We start from the raw sequence: 18,330 nt of genomic DNA on the forward strand, positions 1-18,330 counted from the left end.
AAACTTTTGTCTGATTCGCGAACGGATCCGTTTGTCCATCATTCGCAATCGGATCGGATACGGAGTTCGCGAACGGACAGAATACGGAGGAATACGGAATAATGTGCTGTGGTTTTCTGCAAACGGGTCGCGTGCGGTCCGTATGCGGTTCCTATTTCAACCGCGCGCGAACACTGAGCGTCCGTAACGGATTGTTCGCGAATCACCTGTGTATTTGTTTTCTAATACCTGAAATCTTCTAACCATACGGACCAGTATTCATTCGGACACACAACTTTGACCATTTTCCACAAAAATTTAAGTTTCAGAAATTGAAAAGTTTTTAATTTAAGAAACATGAAGGGTCCAAACTTCAGCGATTCCAAAAATACAGAATTCTCGAATATTGAAAATTTCGAAATTTTGGAATTCGAAAAGCTTCAGAATCTAGAATATTCATAGTTCGGGGTCTCTTCTTCAAGGAACCTAATTTTCAAAAGCAGATGTCTCGAAAACTGCGGTAGCTGTGAAAAATATCAGAAGGGAAAACAGGCGGTCAATTTATAATTGTTTTCAGCTGATCAGTATTCAAAGTTGGATGGTACTGTAAGCCAAAATTCGGGATAAAAAAGAAAATAGAATCTAATTTTTATTTGACAAAAAGATGAGAGTTCACACTTGCATCCGTTCTGTCGCATTCTCCTTAGTTCCTCCTGGAGTCTCATTATTCGTCGGTGTCATTACGTTATGAGGAGTTCTGAAAAATTCAATTTCCTAACTTTATTCTTCATTCCTCTCAACTCACCGATACTGCCAATCATAGGGCTCACTATCCTTAAGATCCGGTGGATTGCAATCTTCAATCAATCCAAAAAGTTTCTCATAATCCGGAATGTTATGATAACTCAATCCTTCGATATACTCGGCAACTTTTGTCATAACTGGTTGCTTTGTACACAATTTCTCTCCAGTATGAGCTTGCTTCAATTTGATAATGTTATCATGAGTGGACTCGTTGGACCATGGAAGTGACCCATCTCCACATTCGATCTGAAAATCTATTGTATCTTTTTCCCCATTTTCAAAGTATTACGGTGGTGTAGAGGAAAGCAACCAAATCATTATTTGGTCCCAAATCGTGTCGAGCATGAGCATCCAAACTCATATAACGAATTGTTCCACGAAGACCAACTCCGGCACGTGGCTTCCTGACAATTCCTCCTTTATCAAGATACTGTCGAGTGAGACCGTAATCAATCAGGTAGATTCTAGTACAGTCCGTAGCGCCAATACAACAATTCGACGGTTTCAAATCGCGATGCAAGAATCCGGCGCCGTGTAAAAGAGACAACGCCTTCAGAATTTGAAGCATTGCTCTGTACAGAGTCCGTTCGCTGAATCGACGATGTGGAAGTGCTTTTCGGATTTCAGAAAGGTTCTTTCCAACCAACTGCATCACAATATATTGGGATTTGATATCTCCGTTTTGCCATTTTCCTTGACCCAGAATTTCGGGGATTCCAATGCAACCACGAAGTGCCAAAAGTACAGTAATCTCGAGTTTCATTCGACGAATATCCAAAGTCGCATGCTCCATTTTAATTGCACAATCCTCTTTGCGAACTTTATCATATGCTCTGAAAAGTTTTCTTTTCAAATCTAGAGTTTTCTGAATCTTAAAGGGATTGTTCAGAGTTTAGACGGGAAGCAAAATCAGCAATTTGTTGCGGTCAAAAATTTTCAGAGTGTACTAAACAAGAAAAGATATTTAATTTTATAGTTGACAACTTTTTCTTACTATTAGATACCGTAGTTTTTTGAGTTATGCGCCTTCAAAGTTGCCAGAGGATACTGGAGTCACGAAGACGTCTATCAACATTGAACATAGCTCAAAAACTATGGCAGCTACTGAAAAGTTGTCAACTACAAATTTGAAATTCTTGTTTTGTTTAGTACAGTCTGAAATTTTCAGACAAATTTTCTTTCTGGAACAAAAACTACAGTAACCCAAAAAATGTCGAAAACATAATTTTTTCGATTTTTTATATTATTTTTTCCTTGTAATTTTCTGGCCGCGGCCGCAGAAAATGCATAAACTCACTTATAAATCTGAGCGAAACCTCCACCACCAATAATCGCATCGACCTCGAATCTTCCCAAAACTGTGGACCCTTCGCTTATCAAACTTTTATTATTCATTTGATTATAAACTGCTCCAGCTCTTTTCATTTTCTCTTTTCTTCTTTCTCGCTCCTCATCCTTCTTATCCTTCACCTCTTCTTTCTTCTCCTCCTTCTTACTTTTTTCTTTCTCTTCTTTCTTTTTGCTCTTTTCCTTCTCTTTTTCATCTTTTTCCTTCTTCTTGCTCTTCTCCTTTTCCTTCTCTTCCTTTTCCTTTTTCTTACTTTTGTCATCCTTCTTCTCCTCCTTTTCCTTCCTCTTACTCTTCTCCAAATTCTTCTCTTCCTTCTTTTCCTCTTTCTTTTCTTCTTTTTCCTTTCTTCTACTTTTACTCTTATCTTCCTTCTTGTTGACCTCTTCTTCTTTTTTCTCGCATGACATTCTGGGAAGTTTTTGAAAATCTTTTTGGGATTGGGAATAACCAAAATGTGCTGTTCACTTCCCACGAAATCACACGAAATCAATAAAAAAGGTTTTTAGGTCTATGGTAGGGTTTCGTTCTAATTTTCCGCAATTTGCTGCTTTCGCGGCAGCCGAAAAAGCTGGATTTTTCTAGGTCATTTGCTTGTCCACGTGGACACCACGGCCAGCTGAGCAAGACCCTTGCCGGGAACTCCATGCGCCTTTAATACAGTATACTTTTTTTTTTAATTATTAACTTTATCTAATGTGGTAAATATTGATACAAGGAAAGGAAGTACAGAAAAAAGCCATGGAAAGTTATAACTTACAGAAAAATGAACAGGAGAAAAAATAGAACAAAAGGGAAAAATTAACATCCAGAAGAGACAGTTTGAACACCTGCACTCTTCATTGAAGCCTTTCGATTCTTGGTCCATTGGTTCATCTGAAGAAGTGTTTCCAGAAGACGTTCCTTAGATTCTCCAGTTAAATTTGGATTGTGAGTGATTGATGGTTTGATGCATTCATAGATTTCATCAGTAAGAGACGCCCAATTGATCCAGAGTTGACGTTGAGCCGATTCACAAAGATCCGATAGAGCGACGGCACACAAATTGACCATTTCGGGAGTCTCGATGATTTCTGGAGTGTTTTTGGATTCTCCTGGCTTACTGTAGTATCTTTGGGTATCTTCTTGAACTACGAGAATCCATCCTTTGACAATACAAACAACAGTATAAAGAATTGGATTCACATTGTCGAATGCTTTGAAATATTGTCTTGGCCAATGAGCACAGAGGATAGAAGATAGGAATGATGGAATTGGTTTTCCGTCTTTTTCCATTATGTATTTAGACGAGGCATCCATCAATTCATCTGACATTACAGCAGCGAAAATTGGATTTTCTGAAAAAATATTAAATTAAATGAATCAAAAAATGAGGAAAACTTACTAAGAAGAGCGACCATTAAGTCTGCAATGAACTCGGTTTCTCCTTTATCGAGTTTCTCCTTTATCCAGTCTCAATCATGGATTTACAAACTTTTTCCCAATCATCAATGTCCATTGTATCCAAAAGTAGGTCACTTGCAAGGATGTTTCTCTTGATTTGGGATGCTGATCGATCACTTCGGATACTCAAATCACTGATCTGGTCGATAAGATCTTCCACTTCAAGAAGTTCCTCAGTTGGAACCACATCCTCGATTCTTTGAGTTGGTTTACGAGAGATTGGTTTCTCTTGAGATTGAGATGATCCATTGAATCGATCCGATGAGGAACAGTCCTTCTGTTGATCCTGACGATGGAATCTATCACTATAAGTTCCTTGATATCTGACAGCTCCCTTTCCACGTGGTTTTGATCTCTCCTCATTGTCTTCGGATCGGAACGGTTGACGATAGTTGTTTCCATTTCCACGACGAGCATCCTGATGGTCCATACGACGATAGTTCGAGGAAGAATAGCAGTTTTCCTTTGCTGGATAAGAAACACGTCCGGTAAGGCGAGACATAGTTAAAGTAGTAGATTGCAATAATACAGAAGACAAGAGCGCTTAGCAGTGTACTCAGAAATGAGACAGAATGAATATTTGGTATTCTGAATCAAACACATCAACATAGAAAGTGGGCGGAGCCTATTATCTTGGTCTCTGGGAAATTTGGCGTGATTCCATCCGGTTAGGGTTTTCCAGGTGTTCCCTTCACCTGGAGTTGAAGGAGTGACATCTGAAGACATAATGTCATAATAATCGGTTGCCTTTTGGGAAAAATTCGAAAATATACGAAAATCTTGATGGAGAATAGGAGTTAGACTAAATGAACAATGGTGGGAATAACTCTATAGAATGAGCTGGGTTAACAATTTTGAAATAACATCGGCAAGCAAATGTTCAAAGACACATATCTCAAAAACTACAGTAGTTGCAAATATCTTCTACTGTGAAAATAAAGCACGGTTTCTGTTTAATGTTACATGTAATTTCTAAAAAATTTGAAACACTGCTATTGTATGTAAACTCTCAAAGTTAACTACCGTATTCCATCTTTTAGAATCCCACCCGAATCGTCAAATTCAATCTCAATTATCTCGGTTCTTTTAAAAGATATATAAAAGCAGTCAATTGATAAAATGTTTACCATAATATCAAAAATATTTTTTTCAGTTGACCATTTAATGATATCTTCTGCAGAAAATGAGATATATGATTTCAAAGTTTACGGTTTTGTGGCACTCTAATAAAGTGTATACGGTATCTTGAATGGAAAAATGCTTCATATTGCTGAATCAAAAATTGTTATCAAACTTCTAAATTCATTCACATAAATGTATATTTTCTAGAGCCAATGGGTCTGGCGTGTCTCATCTGATTGGAAGCGTCTTATCATCAAGCCCGTTCCCATCGATCAACTCTTCCCCGGACTCCCGAATCCCATCGACGCCGCCGTTTCTGTCGGACACCATCTGTGGGTCTTCGTCGGTGAAAAGATCTATGTTATCTACGGAAACCGTATGGCTCATGCTCCATTGACTCTTTCGGAAATCGGAATCGATGAGAAGTACATTGATTTGGCGTACGAATGGCATTATTTTAAGTGAGTGTCTTATACTCAGAATCTTCTATTATCCTTGTCCGGCGGCGATGAATGTTGCGGTCGAAAATTTATTCAAATACGCATCGTCGGTACAGCAGCAAGAACAGTGGAATTTTCGAAGAAAATACATGCGCCATTTCGAAAATTAATTTAATTTGACTCATTATTGGCTGCGCATGCGATTATTCGAAAAAAAAATCGTAGTTGTTTTCGCAGCTATTTAGACCGACAATGCGCTTTTAAAATTTCGGCCGCAAGATTCACCGCCGCCGGGCAAGAATAATAGAAGTCTTTCTATAATTTTTTTCCAGCCCTCCTGCAATATACATCTGGAAAGGGTCCAGATACTGGAAACTGGATGAGAAAATGGATCATCGGCGAGTGGATGAGCGGTATCCGAAGGCGATTGATTTGAATTGGGCACGAGTTCCGAAGGGTGTTCATTCAGCGTTCACCTATGAGAAGGAAATCCATTTCACTAGAGGAGACCAAGTATTTCGAATGAACTCTTCTCGATCCGTTTTCGACGTTGCTGATGGATATCCTCAGCCACTTCAATCCTTCTTTGGTTTCTGTCCAAGAAATGAGAAGCTTGTGCTGAACATTTCACCTACTTTTCACCCCATCACTGCCCTTCTTACTGTTTTGATACTCAATTTTTATCTCTAACTGCACTACTTACAATCTCATTACGGCACATTTGTCACTTGTAAATACTTTCGAAAATGGGTTATACACAGTCTTTTGGTTATTTATATTATGTACTGGTGAAACTTTGATAAATTGAATAAAACATGAATGAGACATTATTAATGAGATTACACAGTATGGAATGGGATTAAAACACGAAACCAATAACAGATATTAGGGTGAAGAGATCAGATAGAGAGTTATTGAGGTTTGGATGCCATCTCAGCGTCACGCATCGCACTGAAATCAGTGGAACCGGTGGCGCCGCCTTGATAGTTTTGTGGTTCGAACGTTTGATTCGAGTCACTGTCGAAATTGTCGCCAGTGGAGAAGTTGGAGTCTTCGTTGATATCGAAGTTAACTACTGGACGGGTGACACTCGTGGAGTCTTGCGAGTTCTCAGCTGATGGAATCTGATTGCTCTCCTCGTCAACTTCTTTGATTTGAGCCTTTGGTGGAGCCATGATATTTTGAGCGCTCACTGAAATAGGATACTTTGAAAATCGATAAATCGTCCAGGTTGTTACCTGGAACCCATTTGTAAATTCGAATATTGGTGTCTTTGATGAGAACGAGTTTCTTCTCCCACCTGCGGACTTTTTCCAATGAGTTGATCACCTGAACAAAAGGATATTTATTGTTAGAATAGGACCACAAAATTATACCTTTCGGAGCTCGTCTTTTGAACGGTTTCTCGTTTCTGCGCGATGGGATCGATTTGCCGAGTACATATGTAAAATATGAAATTAAGAAAACACAAAAAAAAACTCAAAAAGCAACTAATCGGAGAGCACTGAAAGAAAAAAAAGCGAGAACTTTGTTCAAAATTTGTTTAGGGGGAGCAAACTCTTCCGTCTCTCACTCTCTAATGCGTGACGATGGAGCGCATTTGCATTTCCGTGTCATTTCAATTTTATTCTGCGATTCGATTTTGTTTCGCAACAAATAACCTAGTTTTTGCTAAATTTATCATATTTTGCGCATATAAATATACTGTTGAATGCTTACACTCATTTTTCGTTATATTCTTAATTGAAATTTCTCTTTCAGTTCGCTTCAAAACCTTGTGAAATGTCGACAATCGGAAAAGAGGATATTTACGAGTCTGACGGAGCTGCCAACCCAGTTCAGAATCCTCAACCGGAGAATGATACTCCAAATCATCCAGATATCGAATTGGTAAATTTGTGAAATGGGTATCTTCTCCGATAACCCAGTTTTTTACAGGTTTCTGTCGATATTGACGAGGCACTGAAGCAATACAAAGGTCGTGTTCTCAACTTATCTTCTATCGGTATTTCTACCCTAAAAGTCCATATTCATATAATTCATATTCAGATTTCTCTGATTCAATCGCCAAGAAGCGCCGCCACGCCTTCGGAAACAACCAATACGTTCTGGAAGTTGCTGGAGCTGGATTCACAGGAATCGAGACACCAGCCGAGAAATTGAACCGTATCCTCTACGAAATCGCCGATTTGAATGAACAAATTCGGACCGACGACACTGTGAAAACTGATCTTCTCAATGCTGAAGTTCTGGAGAATCTAGAGAAAGAGGTGAAGACGTTGCAAGGAGTTCAAGCAAATGGGAAGCCAACTGCTGTGAATCACGAAGTGGAACTTCCAAAAGTTCGCTCGGATTCAAAGGCAGCAGCTTTGGAGAATAGACTGAGAAGAATTGAGCAAGTAATTGGAAGTTCTGTGATCCCATCGGCTCCAGTTCTGGATACCATTGAAGATCTCAAATTGAGATGTGAGACTCTGAATCATTCATACGTCTCCGGACTGGAACAACGTTTGAATGTGATGCTTACAAAATTGGAGAAGATCGATGAGACTCGTGCCAACAATGACATCGATGAAAACCTCGACAAGAAGGTTAACGAAATTCTCGAATTGATGCAGAAATGGGACGTCGCTTGTTCTTCTCTTCCCAGCAATGTGAATAAAGTCAAAGCACTGAATCGCCTTCACGAGCAAGCACAATATTTCGCCGGTGGACTTTCTCATTTGAAAACGATTCGAGAGAAACTGGAAAAAGAGGTGGCACAAGGAAGAGAAGCTATTATTGAATATGAGGTAATTAAATACTGATTAACGGGCAAATTAATAAAATATGTTTCAGACAAATGGAAAGCAAGAAATCGGATCTGTCGTTGAAAAGCTGAAAATTCTCGAGGCCAAGGTGGCAGAGTTGAAGTGAAAAACGACGAAATTGAATATTTAACAATTTACGAAAATGATCATAATTTATATATTTTCTCATCCAGCTCTCTGTCCTATAATTATGTTTTAATTATTATTATTGTTTGTATTCGCATGAATCCTGAAGCTTTAGCAGTCGAAAGCCATATTCAGGTGGCGGACTCCCCATCCGACGGTTTCGTCCTAAAAATAGATTTTATTATAGATATTATACTGGAACGAAAAATCGGAGATATGGGTCCCAAAACGACAACTACAGTAACCTAAAAATACTTTAATTTTCAAAATTAATTTGCTCCGTTTTCACTGGTTTTCGTCGATTTTTTAGAGTGAAAAAATTCACTGAAAACGCACGAAATTCGAGAAAACTAATTCTGAAAATAACATTTTTAGGTTACGGTAGTTGTCGTTGTGGGACCTTCGAAGGCTTTCACAGCTCCGATTTTTTGTACCATAATAATATCAAAAATTTCCGTAAACTCACATTTACCACCCTAACTACTATATGAAAATGGTCTTTAAATCCCAACCACTTCTGTTTGGTGGTGACGTGGAATTCGGCAGTCATGTGTGCACCTCCTCTGATCATCAAGGCAGCGATCACTTTGATTTCTGGGTCACGATGAGTTGTGGCATATCTCTCGAAATAACTTCGAAGTCGAGTATAATCCATTTCCTTCTCCATATAACATCCAATTCCCTTGACCCCTTCATCATAATAGTTGAAATGATACATGATGTTTGAGGTGTTTTTGAAGAAGTCTCGAAACGTTCCCATGTAGAAAGTGATAAATTGATGGGCACTTTTTGTTCGGATCATTTTGGGATACAGCGATCTAGAATCGCTAACGAAGTTCTAGAAATTTAACTATAACCAGGTCACTTATAAGAATATTACCGGGCTAACCGCATTATCTACATATACAACGAGACAGGTTAGAAATATAAGTACCTCCACGATTCTCATCGGAACAAGAATCAAAATTTAAAAGGAGCGGAGTCAGAACAAAAAGAGCAAAACGATGAAAGTAGAAGGGAGGGTGCATGGCTATGTTTCTGAAAATTGTAGGTTACGAATGACGAGATTCGTGTGTGCTCTCGTTTAAAAAAAAACGGATTGAAGGGAGCCCTAAAACATTGACATGCAAATGGGGGAATATAATGGGGGCTTTTTGAGGGTAATCGGTGGGCTTTTTCGAGATCGAACTTTAAAAACAAATGTCTTCGCCGTGAATTGAAATCTCGTCGGCTAAATGTGAGAAGCCGAATATGTCAAAAATTGTAATAATTCGGATGTTTTCCTCGTTCTTACGATTTTCGCAATTAAATTTCATTTTTCTGTAAAAAAAGGATTCTTGAGATGTTAGCGATTATGTTTCTACCGAAAAATCTAAATTTTGTTCAGCAAATCACACTAAATTCACAGAAATTAGTTTCGTGCAATACAGTAAATATCGGATTTAGGGGCGGAGCCTCGTAAATCGACACGAACGCCTCCCGCGGTGCTTTTTCCGGGCCGTTCTTTTAAATAAATATTTCCACCGTTTTTTTCGATTAAATGCAGAAACCACTGAGTAGCGACCTGATAGTTCAGCTTAAAGGTGGTGTACGGTGAAATTTTTTATTGCATCAAAATGTGCAGAAATGCATGTAGGTTGACATAAAAATAAAGAAAAAAATCAAAAAAATTCCTTCGGCGAGAAAAACGCATCGAAAAATACGCTGAAAGCCCTTAGGGACGAGGTTTTTTCTAGGCCGCCAATGCCGCTTTTCCTCAAATTTTCTGTTATTTTTCTCAAGAAAAACCGTCGAAAAATCAACATTGTTGATAGAGAAGAATTGACTGAAAACGCACGAAAAACGACAACTACCGTAACCAAAAAAATAACATTTTTTAGCTTACGGTAGTTGTCGTGGTGGGACCTTCGACCACCGGCGCTTCTCTTCCACATCTCCGACATTTCCAAATCCTCCGAAACAATGACTTTAAAATCGAAAACTTCTAAAAGTTCACAACACAGAATGTGTAACAGATCAAAAAAGTGATGACGTTCAAACTAGAAAATCATTCTTCTGTCATCTGAACCAATCGTTCCCATAAATCATTAAATCATCCGTCTCCAAACTGGTTTCCCCCATCAGAGTTCGTACCAAAGGTACAGTAGCATGGGATTCCCCGAACTGATCTCCTATTCTCTTTTTCTTCCCCATTTCGTCGTCAGCTGTCTCCGAGATCAAACATTCAGTTGCCAGATCTCTGAACGATCGAAAAGAGAGAAGACGTCGTCTGCAGAAGGAGAAGAAAATGAAGTTTTCTTTTGATCTGCAAGAAGTTGATAGGCTGCGGTGGCAATTACAACGTACCCCATCTTCTTTTTTCTTGTAAGTCAGAGAGATAAACCTGTGGCGGATTCGCTTATCACGTGTGCTGATCTTTTCAGTCGATCGATATGACATATTGTCAGAGGAGGAAGAAGAAGAAGACGTTGTGATGGATGAATAAGGAATAAATGAACGATGATGACCGGAAAAGGAAAGTACGTGACAAAAAAAGGGAAAAGATCACTGATTGATGGAGGATGGATTGGTTTCTTTGGACCCAGAAGAAGGCGGTCCGCTGTCAGGTTTTCCAGATTTTTTTTCAGAATCCTCCAATATGAATCAGAATTTCATTATTTCTGGGTTTCAGCATTTTTAAATTTCTCTAAAGTTTCAGAATTGTCATCTTTCATTTCAGTATTGTTATTTTGTTCCTCTAACAGAAGCACACTTTCTTTCTAGCTCACTTTTCTCCGTTCCTGTCAGAGATACCAAAAAGTGGTCAACTGATAAAATGTTTATCATAATATAAACAATATTTTATCAGTAAATCAATTTTGGACATGTTTCACAGAAATCGAGATAATTGAGCTGAAAGTTTGAATGGGCTTCTATTAGAGCTAATAAGGTTCTGATTAGAATCTGCATTCTGATCTTTTGAATCGTTCTTCTTGGAATTCTTTTTTTTTCGTACATTGTAATAGTAATCATCCTTATCATTCTCTTTACCAATCCACGTGTTTTCATCGTTTCGACGACTTCTTGATCGAGAATTAACACTGACGACGTCATCCGTATGTATTTTGTACCGTGTGGAATTCGCGCAACCTTGCAGATACCATATTTTTGGGTTGAACGGATTTCCGTTTTTTTTGTAGTTTGTAACAAACAGTTTGATGGAATGCAGCAGAAATTTATATCGTATCAGACAAAAATAATCACATTTCAACAATTCAATTTTCAAAACTTTGAGCTAATTTTTCTCGGTTTCTGTGAAAGCTATCAAAAAGTGGTCAACTTATGAATTATTTATCATAATATCACAAACATTTTATCAGTTGGTGAAGGTTTGATATCTGTCACAGAAATTGAAATAATTGAGCTCAAAGTTGACGATTTGGGTGGGCTTCTATAAGAGGGAGTACTGTAGTCAACTTTGAAGTCCTACAAAAGTATGATCCAGTTTTTCATACTTTTTGAAATTTTGAGATAACATGAAACAAAATCTGTACTTCATTTTCGCAGTTGAACTTGTTTTTGTAACTACTGTAGGCTTTGAGATATGCTTCTTTAAACATTTGTTTGCCAGTGCTAGCTGTTCGCTTAGAGCTGTGTATATGAAAATGCATATCTCACAAGCTGGAGTAGTTTCAAAAAAATTGTCAACTACAAAAATTTTTGTTCAATGTTTTTAAATAATTTCAGGACAATAGGACAACTTCAACATTGTTTATCAGGCCATCCAACCTACAGTAAACTCTACTAGAGCGCGACATCTAACTTTTAACTTTGAGCCGATATATCTCGGTTCTTTTGAAAGATATCAAAAAGTTCTCAACTGATAAAATATTTATCATAATATCCTCAACATTTTATTGTTTGTAAAAATTTTGATATCTTTCACAGGAATTGAGATATATGAGCTCAAAGTGGACGGTTTGGATGATGCAAAAATCGTAAAGCGTAATAATTTTGTTCGGTACTGTAGATATGTGAGAAGAAAGAAGAAGATGAAAAAAGTCCCAAAACTCTGGTATCTCCAAGAATACTGTACTCAACGGGGGAACCCCTGATGCCAACGCCCATTATCAAAAAAGCGAAGGCGAAGCATCTGAACACGTGAATTCGTCAAGTGATAATATGATTACGACACATACACTCTAAGTGTTTGTTTCCTTGAAATTAAGTGAATCTACACGGCGGCGAAATGGATACCCCCATCGTCTGCGTTTTCGTCCCTTTCTGACTTTTTCTTATCTTCTCCCCCGTCTTCCGACGCCTTCTCCACCATTATCAGACCGTCCGTCTTTGTCGATGACCGACGCCGTCTTCTTCTGTGTTAAACAGTGGCCCAATGTGTCTAGGCCGTCGTCTTTTTTGTGTCTGCCTTTTTGTATACTGTACTAGAAAATAATATTTGAGTTTTTTTATTCAGAATTCCAGCATGGCGTGCCCGTATATGAATGGAGGGGATACACTGCCTCATCGAGTCACGTTCATGGAAGGAGGAGAGGAATGTCAGCAGGGTGTGAACAAAGTGGAAATGGGATTTGGACAAACGTATCCGGAGTATTTGCAGGTTAGTTAGAAAGGGAATTTGGGAGTCTGGAGCAACCAGAACTTTTTAGGCCCAAATAGGATTTTGTCCCTTTGAGCCTAGCTTTAAAATAACTACACTTCGTTATCTTTTTTCGGAACCGAGATATATGGGCTCAAAGTTAAGAGCTCGGTGGCCGACCGCGTAGCTCAGCCTACAAGAGCTGACTTGTAAACTTTGAGCATAGTGATCTCAGTTCTTTCAAAATATATCAAAAAGTAGTCGACTGATAAAATATTTTTCGTAAAATTAGCAACATCTTATCAGTTGACAGATTTTTGATATATCTTATAGAAACCGAGATAATTGAGCTTAAAATTAAAAGTTAGGGCGAGGTCGTTTTATTAGAACAACACTGCACCTTGAGCTCAATTATCTCGGTTGCTATGAATGATATCAAAAAGTGGTCAACTGATAAAATATTGGTGCTTTTATGATAACTATTTTATTAGTTGACAGGTTTTTGATACCTTTCACAGGAATCGAGATAATTGAGCTCAAAGTTAAAAGTCAGGGAGCCCTTTCTTTTGCGGTAATTGGATGCCTAACTATTTCAAAATATTACAATCTCATAATTCCAGTAACTCAGAATCTTTCTTATTTTTCAGCTTGACAAAATACTGACAGCACAAAAATTGAAATCAGAAGCGGACGGTCAACGTGTCGATGACGAGCATCTCTTCATCGTCATTCATCAGGCGCACGAACTTTGGTTCAAACAGATTATTTTCGATTTGGATATTGTTAGAAAACTCCTGAATAATACTGTAATTCCTTTCTTTCTCGAAAATTTTAAATTCCTCATTTTCTAGATTGTCGATGAAACAAAAACGTTAAAAATTGTATCGGGACTGGATCGAATCGTCAAAATTCTGAGCCTTCTCACAGAACAAATCACACTTTTGGATACGATGAGTCCGTTGGATTTTGTGGATTTCAGAAAATATTTGACTCCGGCTTCCGGTTTCCAGTCGCTCCAGTTTCGTATTCTGGAGAATAAGTTGGGTGTGAAGCAGGAGAGAAGAATCAAAGTAAGAGATTCTGGAAGGTTCAGGGAAATTTTCAAATGTGAATATTCCTTATTTCAGTACAACGCTCAACACTACAAGAATGTATTCAACGATGACGACCTGAAGGCGTTGAATACGACAGAAGATGAGAAAAGTCTTTTGACTTTGATCGAGAGTTGGTTGGAGAGAACTCCAGGATTGAAGTCAACTTCAGAAGACGAAGGATTCTGGAGCAAGTATGAGAGTTCGGTTAACAAATATCTCAGTGATTTGGCCAAGCAAGCTGAGGTATGTTTTTTTCAATTTTTGGATTTGTTGTCCCTTTTCAAATTTTGCATAAAATGTATGTTTCTTTTTTCCGAAGTTTCCCGAAAAATCTCATTCGTCATTTCTCTATTTTATGTCCCTCCAAATGTCTAAAAGCTCTCTTGTTTCCAATGGAAACCCATCTTCTTGCAGGACCCGTCCAACACGGAGGAGATCAAAAAGCAACTCCGCGCCGAGTACAGCAAAACTTCGGACGCTTTCCAGTCGATTCTGGACCCACGTCAACATGAGCAACATATCAGAAATGGTAAAAATGATGGCGGGAAGATATCGTCAACTTTATGCTTAACTATTTCGATTCCTGTAAAAGATATCATAAACTTGTCAACTGATAAAATGTTGAGAAGATTATGATACATATTTTACCTTTGGCAAGTTTTAGATATCTTTCATAAAAATCGAGTTACTTGAGCTGGTTTGGCGGTTTGTGTGGGCTACTGTTAAAGGACTGTTAAAGGACTGATACAATTATTCATCATAACATCTTCAATACAGTATTTTAAAATTATATCTATTTAGGAAACCGTCTTCTGTCCCATGACGCTACTAAAGGAGCCATGATGATCTACTTCTATCGTGATATGCCACGTTTCTCACAACCGTACCAGATTCTGACATTCCTTATGGATATTGACAGTTTGTTCACCAAGTGGAGATGTAAGTTTTGAGGCTCAATACCCTAAAAACTGTAAGATAAAGCCCTAACAATGTCAAGTTTGAGCTAATTTATCTCGGCTCCTTTGCAAGATATCAAAAATATGTCAACTGATAAAACGTTTGTGACATTTTGATAATGTTTTCATTAGTTCAGGAATTTCTCATACCTTTTTACAGGAACCGAGATAAAGTGACTCAAAATTTGAAGCTTGGGGCCCTTCTATTAGAGGTTTTACGGCATTTTAACTTCACAAGATTCCAAGATTCTGAATTTTTTCCAATTCTAGAGATGTCAGAAACTCTAGAATACACAGATTCTCAGAATATTTATATTTCGATAAGCCTAAAAGTTGAGACTTAATTTTCAAATTTTGGAATCGCAGATTTTCTGAAATTGAAACTTCAGATTACCTGGAATTCCGATATTTCCAGAACATAAAATTTACTTTGTTAATAGTTTGGAATCTGAAAAAGTATGAGAATCTTTTATTTTTCAATTTATGAAGATTCAAAGTTTATAGTCTATAGACTTAATTTTTTCTTTTGAAACCTTGTTAACCAAATCCACCCAACCCGTCAACTTTGAGCTCAATTATCTCGGTTCCTATGAGAGATATCAAACAATTGCCAACTGATGAAATATTGAAGATGTTATGATAAATAATTTATCAGTTGACAAGTTTTCGATATCTTTTACGGGAACCGAGATAATTGAGATCAAAGTTTTAAAGTATTGGGTGTGCTTCTTATAGAGCAAACTCTGTATTAACATTGATATTCAGAATGAACCTGATTGAAATTCATTCATTCTGTAATCTTTAGAAATTTCAAAAAAGAATATTTCAGACAACCACGTCCTCCTGGTTCAAAGAATGCTCGGAGCTAAACAAGGAACTGGTGGCTCTTCTGGCTACATGTATCTCCGTTCAACAGTCAGCGATCGCTACAAAGTCTTTTTGGATCTTTTCAATCTTTCAACCTGGTTGATTCCACGCGAATACATTCCAATGCTCTCCCCGAGAATGGTCAAAACTCTCTCCGAACATTCGAATCTTTCCCATTCGCAATCTTCAGAAAGTGAATGATTTATATGTATTTTTAAATGGTGTCTCTCATTTTCTCATGTCCCATGATTCTTGTCCATATAGCATGAATACATTTTTTGTTTGTTCGTTTTCAAACTCAAAACTATTTATTATCACTTCTTTTTGGGGCGTTTTGCATTATGATAAGATGGTCAGATGGTTTGAATGCAGAAAGTGAGAAAGTGGCACGAAATTATATGAGAATGCAATATCATCATTTTAAGAAGAAAATTCAAAAGGGACATACTAGAGGGGAATGAAGGGGGGAGAAGAATTATGTACAACACATTATCACAGTTTTTGCTTTGATGGCTTTGAGTGCTTATAAGCGGTTATTCAGAGGGAAGCAAAGACAAAAAAGCTGGAGGTTTCTAGGTCATTTGCTTGTCCACGTGGACTCCACGGCTAGCCAAGCGAGACTCTTGTAGGAAATTCCATGCGCCTTTAATGTTGAATTGATTTACCGGCTAGAATTTTGATTTTGAGCTCTTAATTGACTTGAGCTCGTTTTGAGTAATGTTGAGCTTGTAAATCGCTTCAAAGCTAAAGGAGCACAACGTTTCCTGTAAGGGATCCGCTTGGCCGGCTGTGTAGTCCAGCGAGTGACCTGGAAAACTTCAGCGATTTTGGCGACCGCGGAGAAAATTGCCATTTTGCTTCCCTCTTAAAAACCTCAAATAGTAAAATAATAAAAAATTAAAAAGAGAAAAAAAAATTGAGAGGAGAAGGGTGTGTCCAGGAACAGTCGTCAAATTTTGGGGGATAAATGGGGGATGTTTTTCCTTCAATTCGGAAATTAATGTAATATGGCGCGGCGACACTGTTTCCGGAGATCAATTGCACATCCTTATATTGACTCCATCATCAATCGAAAAATTAAAAAGGGTAGAACCGCTTCACCAATTGGACCCTTCTGACGTCTTCAAAATCAATTTGGTTTCTTCATTTTCGCCGCAAAAAATCGGCTTCCGATTACTAGCAAATTGACTTCTTGAGGTGGAGAAGAAGACAAGACAAATGAACCATATTGATGAGCTTCTTGACTAGATTTCAGACTGCAAAAAGTTTAAGAAATTTATACTAGTTACAGTAATCCCTTACCTCTCCCGAACAACAAAAATCCATTTGAAAAGTGATTATCTCTTCATTGGATTCTTTGAAATTCGATAGGAATAATTACCTGGAAAAAGTCATTCAATTTTTAAGAAAAATTTCAGCTGAAAAGTGAAAAGTTGAAAAGAGAAAAGTGAAAATGAGCGCTCCACTCTTATCAGCAGTTTGATAAGAAAGTTGAGCACAAAAACTCTTTTCAAGAGCAAAACTGGCCAGCAGTCTTGAAAGGGCACACAACTGAGCACCTTCTTCTTCTCCAACATTTAGGCCACGCCCACTTTTGGTTTCCATAGAGAGCAACAAAAGAGTGTGGAGACGCAGAGAAACTTGGGGGAAATATAATTAGAGAGTTTATCAAGCCGGAATGAGAAACGAATGGGAACACCTAATATGAGATTAGGGTTCTCATTTTAGTTTGGTTTCGTGGAGCTGTGTGAAATATGCAGAATAGAAGATTTGGCATTTCCAAGAAATAGGGAAGAATGGAATGGAAGGTGGGAAGAATGATGGAAACAATTTTATGACTATGGGAATCTGAAAAAAGGAAGAATCGGGAACCGTTTTTTTGTAAGAAAAGGAAATTTCGAAATTCTGAAATTTCAGAGAAAAAGAAAGTGACGAGGGTCTTCCAAATTCTGGAGTATAATGATTGTGAACACAACTAGATGCTTGAAAGTACATTTATAATATAATAATAGGTCAATTTTTCACAAACTCGCCAGGAATTTTTTCAATTGGGCAGCGCGTGCTCTAGTAGAAGCCCACATTCTATACGTCCACTTTGAGCCCGGTTATCTCGGTTACTATGAGAGATATAAAAGATTTGCCAACGGATAAATTGTTCATTATGATATCACCAATTTTTTATTAGTCGACCACTTTTTGATATCTTTCAAAGAAAACGAGATAAATTGAGTCAAAGTAACAAGATCGACAGCCGACCGAGTAGCTCAGCCGGCAAGTGTCGCCTTTTCCACTTTTAGCCAATTTATATCGGTTCCTGTAAAAGATACGAAAAAATTGTTCATTGATAAAATGCTGATGGAGCTCAAAGCTGATGGTTCCGGTGGGTTTCTATTAGAAGGAATACGGTATCTTCCATTTTCTGCTTTTGGTTTCAAATTGAACGAAATTCACAAAAATACTGTACTTGTTTTAGATATATTTTATTTTTATTTTTCAGACTCTCACATAAATCAGCATATAATTTGAAAATTGTCTTTTTCTTATTGTTTTGAAAAGAATTACTATTCTAAAAAGTAGATTTCTACATTTTCAGAACCATCTAAATAGTTTCCTGATATAGAATTAAAAGATAACCAATAACCATTCAGCAGTTATTTTTTATGTTCTAACCATTGTTTCAAATTTTTTTCTATAGCAATTTTTGGCTACCTACAAAAGCAGGTTAAAGTTATTCGACATTTTTAAAACTTTCATTTAAAAAT

At 37.6% G+C, this 18,330-nt stretch overlaps 8 protein-coding genes across 8 annotated transcripts in view; 3 read left to right on the forward strand and 5 right to left on the reverse strand.

The window, feature by feature from the left end:
* Positions 1–5,826, forward strand: part of Cbr-zmp-1 — a gene marked incomplete at both ends in the record, with an annotated part of 11,038 nt that extends 5,212 nt beyond the window's left edge. The window contains 2 exons of the mRNA XM_045243623.1: positions 4,904–5,157; positions 5,469–5,826. Coding sequence (XP_045093902.1) covers positions 4,904–5,157; positions 5,469–5,826 — 612 coding nt within the window. The remainder of the gene's footprint in view (positions 1–4,903; positions 5,158–5,468) is intronic.
* On the reverse strand, positions 652–2,541 carry CBG09052 (the record flags this gene model as incomplete). The annotated part of the gene is made up of 5 exons (XM_045243624.1): positions 652–736; positions 785–1,029; positions 1,073–1,616; positions 2,081–2,255; positions 2,493–2,541. The coding sequence occupies 5 exons, from the start codon at positions 2,539–2,541 to the stop codon at positions 652–654; spliced, it is 1,098 nt and encodes a 365-aa protein (XP_045093903.1).
* On the reverse strand, positions 3,531–4,076 carry CBG09051 (the record flags this gene model as incomplete). Its single annotated transcript, XM_045243625.1, has 2 exons — positions 3,531–3,554; positions 3,681–4,076. 2 exons carry the CDS (start codon positions 4,074–4,076, stop codon positions 3,531–3,533), a joined length of 420 nt encoding a protein of 139 aa, XP_045093904.1.
* A 221-nt stretch (positions 5,827–6,047) lies between the features above and the next one.
* Positions 6,048–6,578, reverse strand: CBG09049 (the record flags this gene model as incomplete). Its single annotated transcript, XM_002641142.1, has 3 exons — positions 6,048–6,328; positions 6,375–6,465; positions 6,513–6,578. The coding sequence occupies 3 exons, from the start codon at positions 6,576–6,578 to the stop codon at positions 6,048–6,050; spliced, it is 438 nt and encodes a 145-aa protein (XP_002641188.1).
* A 340-nt stretch (positions 6,579–6,918) lies between these two features.
* Cbr-dnc-2 lies at positions 6,919–8,052 on the forward strand (the record flags this gene model as incomplete). The annotated part of the gene is made up of 4 exons (XM_002641141.1): positions 6,919–7,026; positions 7,075–7,141; positions 7,186–7,928; positions 7,975–8,052. The coding sequence occupies 4 exons, from the start codon at positions 6,919–6,921 to the stop codon at positions 8,050–8,052; spliced, it is 996 nt and encodes a 331-aa protein (XP_002641187.1).
* Positions 8,053–8,183: 131 nt separating this feature from the next.
* CBG09047 lies at positions 8,184–9,021 on the reverse strand (the record flags this gene model as incomplete). Its single annotated transcript, XM_002641140.1, has 3 exons — positions 8,184–8,237; positions 8,539–8,910; positions 8,962–9,021. 3 exons carry the CDS (start codon positions 9,019–9,021, stop codon positions 8,184–8,186), a joined length of 486 nt encoding a protein of 161 aa, XP_002641186.1.
* Positions 9,022–11,560: 2,539 nt separating this feature from the next.
* Positions 11,561–11,671, reverse strand: CBG25840 (the record flags this gene model as incomplete). Its single annotated transcript, XM_045243626.1, has 1 exon — positions 11,561–11,671. The coding sequence occupies one exon, from the start codon at positions 11,669–11,671 to the stop codon at positions 11,561–11,563; it is 111 nt and encodes a 36-aa protein (XP_045098855.1).
* An 866-nt stretch (positions 11,672–12,537) lies between these two features.
* Positions 12,538–15,769, forward strand: CBG09046 (the record flags this gene model as incomplete). Its single annotated transcript, XM_002641139.1, has 7 exons — positions 12,538–12,672; positions 13,299–13,457; positions 13,503–13,721; positions 13,779–13,988; positions 14,160–14,274; positions 14,547–14,684; positions 15,531–15,769. The coding sequence occupies 7 exons, from the start codon at positions 12,538–12,540 to the stop codon at positions 15,767–15,769; spliced, it is 1,215 nt and encodes a 404-aa protein (XP_002641185.1).
* Positions 15,770–18,330: the final 2,561 nt, after the last annotated feature.

Source organism: Caenorhabditis briggsae (genome assembly GCF_000004555.2).
Source record: "Caenorhabditis briggsae complete genome, chrIII, whole genome shotgun sequence".
Lineage (NCBI taxonomy): Eukaryota > Metazoa > Nematoda > Chromadorea > Rhabditida > Rhabditidae > Caenorhabditis > Caenorhabditis briggsae.